The sequence below is a fragment of the Octopus bimaculoides genome, chromosome 7 (assembly GCF_001194135.2).
Source record: "Octopus bimaculoides isolate UCB-OBI-ISO-001 chromosome 7, ASM119413v2, whole genome shotgun sequence".
In the NCBI taxonomy this organism is placed as follows: Eukaryota; Metazoa; Mollusca; class Cephalopoda; order Octopoda; family Octopodidae; genus Octopus; species Octopus bimaculoides.
The window spans coordinates 8608695-8619082 of record NC_068987.1 but is presented as its reverse complement, the minus strand read 5'-3'; the positions used below and the strand labels follow the sequence as shown (position 1 = coordinate 8619082).

General features: G+C 33.3%; 1 protein-coding gene across 12 annotated transcripts in view; it reads left to right on the top strand.

The window, feature by feature from the left end:
• Window positions 1-10388, top strand: part of LOC106877289 (liprin-beta-1) — a 370011-nt gene that overhangs the window by 331112 nt on the left and 28511 nt on the right. For 9 of the 12 annotated variants that reach the window (XM_052969202.1, XM_052969201.1, XM_052969204.1 and 6 more), the window contains one exon: window positions 1871-2036. In XM_052969202.1, coding sequence (XP_052825162.1) covers window positions 1871-2036 — 166 coding nt within the window. The remainder of the gene's footprint in view (window positions 1-1870; window positions 2037-10388) is intronic. The other 3 variants (XM_052969206.1, XM_052969207.1, XM_052969208.1) reach the window with 1 other exon arrangement.

The window sequence follows — 10388 nt, the reverse complement described above, 5'->3', positions numbered from 1 at the left end:
AGATCGTTGCCAGTGCCCCTGGACTGGCTTGTGCGGGTGGCACATAAAGGACACCATTTCGAGCGTGGCCGTTTTCGTGCGGGTGACACGTAAAAGCACCCACTACACTCTCTGAGTGGTTGGCGTTAGGAAGGGCATCCAGCTGTAGAAACTCTGCCAAATCAGACTGGAGCCTGGTGTTGCCATCCGGTTTCACCAGTCCTCAGTCAAATCGTCCAACCCATGCTAGCATGGAAAGCAGACGTTAAACGATGATGATGATGATGATGAAAATGCTTAGTGGTAGTTCGCCCATCGCTCCATTCTGAGTGCAAATTCTGCTGAGGTCGACTTTGCCTTTCATCTTTTCGAGGTCGATAAAATAAGTACCAGTTGAACACTGGGGTCGATCTAATTGACTCATCCCCTCCCTCAGACTTACTGCCCTTGTGGCAAAATTTGAAACTATTATCATAAAGCGAGAGTAACTGAGAAGAAAATACAGAGGGTAAGGATAGGATAAGTTTAACAGCTTTGTGTGTTATCAAATGGCTAGAATGGCTCTTCCATGATTTAGTTGCTCATAAAATGTAGCTAGTGATTGATCTCCTGATTGTGTTTAATATAGCTTAACTATATCCTTTTTTCCTCTTTTAAGAAGATATTTTACATAAAATAAATAAAACAAAAATTTTAATACAAAGTGAATTGATTTTCATGGTTTATATCCAAGTAAAAGCTAAAACTTTTTACAAGTTTCATTATCAAATCATTAATTTGAATCACTTTAAATATTAACAGATATCACAATTTTAATTTATTTAATTAAATATACCACTTAATGCTTCTATAACGATGTGAATGTTATGATGTATATAACTTTGTTTATCACCAACATGGGGAATTATTTACAAATTAAAACTGTTTGGCAACAAAACTGTTAAGCTTGACTGCTTTAACATATTTAGCATTATTTTATAGTAACATAATGCCCTTAAGTTAGATTAGTACTGATAGTACAATGGCTTTATTTGTAATGTGGCTGGATGTCTAAACATTTATAATTGGAAAAGACACATTTCTTTTACTTGCAAGAAGATAATTTACATAAAATTTAATAAAACCAAAATATTCCAAGGATTGACAAGTTGAAAGAAGCTAAGTTCAGTCACTTAGAAGAGCCATAGGCGAAGCAAAATATATTTTGTTGGACCAAGAATTATGAATTAAATGTTTTAAAATCAAAATATTAATATATAGCAAATAGATTTTCCTAGTTTTAACCTTTAGCAATAATAAGTATTTTAATTAGGTCTGAGAAACATAATGGCTTTAATATGTAGTATTAAGTTAATTTATATAAAAACTATAATTGTAAATAATTCTGAGCAGTGGCAGCTTTTCAGAGATTAGCATTGTTATTATTATTATTATTATTTTAAATTTGTGACATTTGTTTGGTCTATGCATTGTGTAAAAAGAATAAAAGCAAAAGTTTACTTGATACAATTTGAAAAATGTTATTAGAATTATATCATTAACCATTTCTCCAGATATATCATGTCTTCATTGAGTTACATACCATACTGTGCTATGTGGCACAGGATCAGGCCATGTATCATACTAATAAAAGTCGTAGACTCTGGCAAAAATGATTAAAAGCCAATTAGCTATTTTTTGATGTTTGCTGTGGGACTTTCAAATCTGCCAGGACCAGTTTTGTTTTTCAGCTCGTTAGAATCGATGAAATATCTTCTGATAATTTGACTTTGTTATGAATCAGTTAATTATAAAATTGGATTTTGTACCTAGTTAAAAAGCAAACAGTATTTTTAGTGTATTCCATATTTCCCTCCACTAATTCATATATGTTTTTTTCTTTTTCATACAGACACCACCAATAACGAAGAAAAAAGATAACCCCTACGGATATGGTACGTTACCTAAAGATCGTCATAAAGATGAAGAAAAGGGGAAATTAAGAGTATTCCCTACCCTTGGCAAAACTTTATTGCGTATGAAAACGGGTAAAAGAAGCTGTTCAGCACCCAATTTAGGTGAAAAAGCCTCAAGTCATGCCTCTGCCTGCCCTTGGTTTGCCTAACTGCATCATGTGGCCATATTGGCAGCGCCATTTCGTTTGCTGATGATAACCGAGCATGCCTCAGTTTTATTTCTTAACATCCTTCCTAATTATTTGTTCCTTTTTACCATTTTCTTGGAAATGTGTATTTTTATCATAAAAAAACAAAAAAACCAGCTCTGTGTGTACAAGACTCTCTCTTCTACACTACAGAATTTCCACAGATGTAGGGAAGGTTTTTATACGTTATTTATTGAAGAGATTTTTTTTAAATTGCATGATCTCAGCTGATTGGCACTATACCTGTTTCAGCACCAAACTGATTGAAATAATACCTATTTCAGTTAAGATTAACGAAATAGAAAAGCAGCACACAAATACAGTAGAGATTTAGAAAGAATTTTTTTTCCATCTTTTGGCAATCAATCTTTTTGATTTTTGCTCAGGTCTTAATGATGATGTATTCTTAATGATATAATCCATTTTTATAACTCTAACTTACACTCAAGTTATCCAAAAATGTAGAAACCTTGCTTTTTCGCAGCTTGGTGCAACATGTCATGTTGCAAGTTAAATGTAAAGTAATTAATTAACTGGATGTAATTTACTTATTTATTGAAATGAAGATGTAATTAATAAGTCTTGCTATAATTAGCAGCAAATGTATTTACAACTTTAATTATAGTACTTTGTTAATTTTATTTATTCTTTAATTAAATATTAGTAAAAATGTTCACTTATTTTTCAAATAACTTAGATGCTAAAACATCAAGTAAAATCTCTCAATCATATACTTTTTAGCTAATTCAAATTACAAAGGAAAAACTAAAAACAAAAGAAAAAAGTTTACTTTATAATTAACAAATGATGAGCTTTTTAATTATTTTAAAGTTTAATTGATGTGAAAATATTTTACATATTAATAATTTGCTTTGTTCATGTTACTGCTTTAAATTACTCAAATTTAATAATTTTACCTCCCATAAAATGTTATAATCTCCAAAATTTGTCTGCATATCCTCCAATACATTTTTGGGGTTTAATTTACCAGCACAAGGAAATATTCATAAATTCAATGTCTGTTATTCATTTAGCTATTGTAATACAATAATGCATCCAGAGAGGAAGAGCGATACTAGTAGCTTATTGGGATTCACTTGGGTCAGTAAAGTAGGGATGTTCTGTGATGAATATGTTTGATATTATAATGATAGTGTGGGAAGGTTTTATAACTGGGGAGAATAGAGGAACAGGAAGTATTTCCTATATGTTGAAGTATGGAAACTATATAGTTAGCGCTTGAAACCTTTTTGTTTTGTTTTTTCCAACATTCAACATATACATGAAATTTAATTTATACTAAAGTGCAGAAGAGTTTCATACATATGTGGGAGAGGAGACAAAAATAGGTCAAAGAATGTTTCTTATTATGTATTTATTTATTTTTACCGAGTTCCTCGCTTTGATTTCTTATTAGTATTCATAATCTTTTTTTTTTTTTTGCTTGTTTCTTTTAAGTAATTATTGAAGAATACATCTGATATGTGAGTGTGTGTAGAAATAATATGGTTCTTAAAAATGTATATATATAGATGTCAAGTAACACCTATCCACTGACATCAATGATATTTCTTATTGAGATTAGCGAGGAAGAACAGCAAAAAAAAAAGAGAGAAAAAAAGCAGTGGTGGGAGGCTTCTAGCTCTGTAAAGAATGAAACATGAGAATAGCTTGCTAAGTATATAAGTTAGAAAAAAAAACAACAAAAAAAAAAACTAAAAGCTAGTTCTGATCTAAAATATTAAACGCTCTAGAGAAGAACAAATGAGGTAAAAGTAAAAAGTATTGATAATATAAATGAGAATGGTAATTGTTGATAGGAACTTTCTCGCTCAAAGGAAATGATGTGAAGAGAACTAGAGAACTCTCTGTTGATCATCTATATTAGGTAACTGCCGATTAATGTCTGTTCAAATTATAGATGAAGCCAAAATATCAGAAACTTATTAAACTGAGCTGTCTCAGTTTACACTGGGATATGACGGTGTAAATAGGAAGTTGCGTACTTTATCTGTGAATAGATATTTCTAGATGCTGCTCCATATTAGGAATGTCTGCACTGCTACCCCAAATATAGATTGTATTTCAAGCTGTGCATAGTTCTGTCTTTGCTTTTGACTGTTGCTGGAGACGTGTTCCTGTTTCCTACTTGTCAAATCTCTTTTTAACAAGCTTCATATTCCTTCTGTGGAGAAAAGAGAACTTACTTTCACTGCTTGATACCGAGTTGGTGTCTGAAAAAGAAATTTTGAAGACCTTGTAATTGCTTATTAGAAGAAAATAAATCAACAAAGCTACACAGAAAATATACATGATGGATTGATAAATGTTACTACTACTAACAATCAGTTCATCATCATCATCACCCTTTTTATGTCTCATTTTTTTTTCATGCTTTCATGGGTCAAAGCTTATTGAGACAGATTTTCTGTTGCCAGAAGCCCTTCTGGTGCCAAGCAAGATAATATTTCCCCAGGGTTGGACATGTTCATGCAGAATATTAGAAATGAATGACACCAAATATACGACAGTGACAATTATTTTACATCTGTCATCTGATCATGGAATAAGGGACACACACACACACACAACAGACTCCCTTCATTTTCAATTTATCACATTCATTCAGAAGGTTTAAGTTTGCCTAAAGCTATAGTAGAAGGCACTTTCCCAAAGTTCAACACAGTGAGACTGAACCCAGAAATATTCAGTTGGAAAGCAAACTTCTTACCACACAGTCTGTCTGTAAATCGAGTTTTAAAAGGTTCAAAGCTTTATTTCACTGCACACATTTTGTATGCAGCTTTATTATTTTGGATTGGCCTGTTGGGTACACACAAACTTCAAAAGACTATCAAATGTCCTCCTAATATCCCCTCCCTCTACACGTGCCCACTCATTACATCCCCCTCCCCTTTATCTACCGCTCACTTTTCGCAATCTTGTGAACCCACCCACCCATTCACTTTCTCCAATTCCTGGTCTATTTCAGTATACACACCTCCCTGTAACTTGGGTAAACAGCCTCCACTACCCATCTCATCTTCACCATCTTTTCTCCTTTCTTTCTCTCTCCCTCCTTTCTCTCTCTCTCTCCCCACCTGAGCTTGCCAGGTTTCCCCTCTAATGCAAGACTCCTTTTTTCCTGTCCCTCCTCAATACTACCCACCTCAGTTAAGGGGTCTTGTCTTGCTTGGTGACCTCACTGCAGTTGGTGCCATATAAAACGCACCCCATACTCTGTAAAGTAGATGGCATTAGGAAAAGCATCCAGCTGTAGAAATCATACCAAAGCAGACAGCAGGGCTTGGTGCAGTCTTCTGACTTGCTAATTCCTGTTAAACCATCCAACCCATGTCAGCATGGGTTGGACATGGGTTGGAAATAGGTTTCCATCTGACCCATGCCAACTTAGAAAATAGATGTTAAAATGATGATGATATGAATGAAAAACAATTTTGTTTTTGACCAATGGAATGTACATCATTTGTCTTCTTATTTTAAGGATTGAGATTGAGTATAGATACTTTTAGCCCTTGGTCAACTTTGACCAAAAAGATCTACGATTAAAAGGTATTTCGGTCATGTGCATCCAATGTATTGTTTGGTGAGGGAATGATTCAAAGGAGATTTAGCTGTTATTTATGGTAAGTCAAGCAGCCACATAGCATATCCCTTCTTGATTCAGCAAAGATAAGTGGGAAGGGTCGGTGGTGTTCCAGAAGGATCTAGTTTTGGAGAAGTCTGGTACAATGGGAACAGATAGTGATAAGGGGAGTGGAAGGTAATGGTGGTGGTGGTGGGAGAGATGTTGATGAACAAGAAGCAGTTATTCGTTAAAAATAGGGAACTCACTAACAAAAAGATTTGAATCTGATTGGTTTGCATGTTTTTGAGCTAAACTTAGTAAGCACTATATAATATATATTTTTTTCTATGCTTAACTAATAATTGTGCAAAGGCTGAGCATAAAAAAAAAGAAAATGTTTATGTTAATTAGGATTAATCTGAGATTTTGTTCTCATTCATTGTTTAAATTAATTTTCTTTTTTTTTTTTTTAAAAAAAAAGAGGAAAATATTGCTTAGTTGCAATGTTATAAAATAATGGCATGTAATTTAATTTCAAATTTTGATAACGATGTTACGTATAGTAATAATAATAATAATAATGATCTGCATGAAATATACTGCTTCAGTTTTTATAATTAGCGCAAAGCAAGATAATACTTAAAATCCGTGTGTGTGTTATTTAATAAACACAATATATGTTTATATGTGCTAATATTAGTTTCATGTACTGAGAACATGCCAAACAGTGTTTTTAACACATCTTATGTCCCAACACAATCATCAGACATTGCCCATATGACATAGTTCATTATGCCATGTGGGCAGTGTCTGATGATTATGTTAAAAACACTGTTTGACCTGTTCTCAGCACATGAAACTAATAGTAGCACATAAAAAAACATATATTGTGTTTATTAAATAATATTTATCTCTCACCAGATGGAATACTTTTTTTTGTTGATCTTACCATCACAAAACAGTACACTATATATATATATATATATATATATATATACACACACACACACAAAACTGCATATCAGAATCATGATGGATGGAATTATTTTCAATGAAGTTCATAGCAATCATAGTCTACAAACAAGCTATACCATGAATTGATGACCACATGTATACATGTGCATGCGTATTATACATTGTGTGTGTGTGTGCATGCATGTGCACAAAGCCTTCATATTTATTATATTTTTTGATGACATCAGATGGTGTCACAGTGTGGTGCTAAAATACCAAGTTAGATCTCTACAAAATGTTGTTACTCTGAGTTTTAGTAAAGATTTTTTACCTGTGACATTAATTAGAGAGTCAGAGAAAATATGAGAATGAAGTGCAGAGAGTTAGTTATGTAGGTGTTGAACCCCACAGACTTTATCTTAAAGACGAGAGGCAATATCTTATACTACAGCCTGTACATTCTGTATTGACTATGGAAATCAATAATAAATTTGTACTCTTCCTTCTATTTTGATGATGATGATGGTGATCATCATCATCATCGTTTAACGTCCGCCTTCCATGTTAGCATGGGTTGGACGATTTGACTGAGGACTGGAGAACCAGATGGCTGCACCAGGCTCCAATCTGATTTGGCAGAGTTTCTAAAGTTGGATGCCCTTTCTATCGCCAACCACTCAGAGAGTGTAGTGGGTGCTTTTACGTGCCACCGGCACGAAGGCCAGTCAGGCAGTACTGGCATCAGCCAGTTAATGTTTATTACGAGCCATGTACATGCAAAATGTGGTATCAGATGGGATGACAGGAATAGCTGCAATAGCATCTACCTTTTAATAAAAACTAAGTTGTTTTGAAACTTTCCAAACCAAACTAATCTACAGGAAAGTTGATCATGTAATATATTTATTGGGGTTTAATATATCCCAGTAAATCCTGTTATGATAAAATACTCGATGTCTCATATTCACTTCAATGATAATCCAGAGGAAAACTTGAAGCTCGTGTAAATTAATATCAGTATCTAGATTCACTTCTACTTAATCTAAATATCAATGTAAGTACATGTACTTCACACAGCTTAGAACTCAAAAAGAGGCAGAGAATTCAGAGTATTAACATCAGACAATTGTTGAGGTATGTTACAGTCGGAGTGAGATCTTTATATATTAGTGTACCATGTTGTTTCTCAAGTGAGGTGACACATGTACCTAATTATAAAATCTTGTATGTTATCCATCTATTCATTTTCTCCACCATCTATTCTTGAGAAGGTTGTGGGAGTAGAGTCTTCAGGCACCTCCTCCGTTCCCAAGCGTGACCATCTTGGACTAAGGTTATCTATTATCCAGCCATCTCATTCTTGGTCTAGGTCTTTTGCTGATTGGCTTGGCTTGAGGAATCTATCTTGCTATCCTTTCTTGTGTTCTAATCACATCTGTAGGAGCTGTGACCGCTCATTGCAGAGAAGTATCGGTTTGGCTTGGAGAGACTCACTGAGCTATACACCTTCTCAAGTAGCGTATTACCCCAGAGACTCTTCTGAGGAATCCCATTTCAACCACATGTATCCGCTATCCTCAATAGTCAATCCCTTTTTGTCATTACTCATCATTCATGACCATAGATGAAGATAGGTACAAAAACTGAATTAAAGAATTGTCAGTTATCAAAATCAAATTAGCAAGTAAAACTGCTTGTGTCAGTCATACCACTTGCATGGACTTAGTAACCAATGTGTGTGTACTTGTATATCTTTTGTCTTTTACTTGTTACGGTCATTGTACTGTGGCCAAGCTGGGACATTGTCTTGAAGGGTTTAGCAATCACTAAGATACAGGGACATAAACAAATCAACATGAGTTGCCAATGGTGGGGAAGGACCGTACGCACACACACACACATACACACCTATATACATATATACGCACATACACATATATACATACATAGTAGGATTTCACACAGTTGCCATCCACCAAATTCACTCTCAAAGTGTTAGTTGGCCCAGAGCTCTAAGACAAGACACCCAAGGTGCTGCAAAGTGAGACTGAACCCAAAACCACATGGGTGCCAAGCAAGCTTCTTAACCACACAGTCATGCATGTGTCTATAAATTTAAAGCTTTTAAATAAAAGAAAGATGGGGTTTTTTTTCTTTAATTTTTTTTTCTCTTCTATATACCATGTAGACTTTTCTTCTGTTTGGCATTCTAATCCTACAGAATGCTTTGGGATAATTCTATAGAATGCTTTGGGAAGTTTCACTGTACTTCTGCAACTTGACCACAGATGCAGTCCCACGGTGGTAAAATTGTATCTGTAGCCCAGTCACAGTAGTGTACTTTGGAAGGTAACTTGGACAGAATTCTTGACTGATTAGTAAATTCTCCAATACCTAATGTTGGTGGTGATGGCCATGTTGCTTTAGACTTCTTTCTACCTGCCGTAAGTTTACAATGCCTGTGTATTTGCTTCAATCAATAAATAGTACAGATTTTTTTTTTTTCTTTTCCTGTTTATATTAACTAAAATTTTTTCGAACAAATAGGAAACATTTCATCTATTGAAAGCTCTGACATTTTTTCTTCCTTTTTCCAAATGCATTTTAACTGCTGAGTATATATATTCTTCTTTTGATGATATCTAGAAGCATGTTTTCTTTCTCAAATTTATTTTTACACTCTCTCAGTTCTCTGTTTGTTTGTTTGTGTTTTCTTAAAGTTTTTTTTTATTTATTCGTTTTTTTGTTATGGTCGAAGGGAAACATTCTTTTCTCCATTTTTTTCCTTTTATTTATTTATTTTTTCTACTTTCCTGATCTAAATATCTGTAAATTTTCACTGGATTTATATCTTCTACTCTAAAAGTTTGAATTTTATTTTTATTTTCCAAAAGATTTTTCTTCCTTCCTTTTTCTTTTTTTTTTCATCTAATTTGTATTTTCCTCTTAGTAAACCTTCTATTTTCTTCTTTCTTATTTAGCTATTTTGGGTCACATTTCTCTGTTATACATAGTGTTTAGTGATATATTATATATTATGAAATTTATCTCATTTTTACTTTATTATTATTATTATTATTAACATTTGGTGATATTATTTTTTACAAACATTGAAATCTTTTAAAATACACTTAGTGTTGTTTGTTAACATGTGTGTATGTTTATATATATATATATATCATGTATATATATATATAGATATATAGTGAAACATGCACATACATAATATACATGTATGTACACAATATATATTCATTCATAGATACCTGCATTGCATATATGTGTGTGTATATACACACATAGTATTGTATATACATACACACTTGCATATATATATATATATATATATATATCCTAATGTATCTGTTGGTTGTTTATTTCTTATAGTTTCAACCCCTTACCATATTGCGAGATAAAAACACTCTACAATATTTAGTGATATCTGGTTGGAATAATACACATAGTTTTATAATACTATTACTAAGTTGTGTTATACAATGATTATTATGTTGACTACTACTATGTTGTATAGAGAAGCTGCAAATTGCTAATATTTTATTCCATGCAAAGAAAACTAGCACATTTATTATTTCTTGCCAACACTCTTAAGATTGAAAGCATCCTAGCATAAATGAATGATTGTATGCATGTTTGTGTATATTTTACACACACACACACACACACACACACACACACACACACACACACACACACACACACACA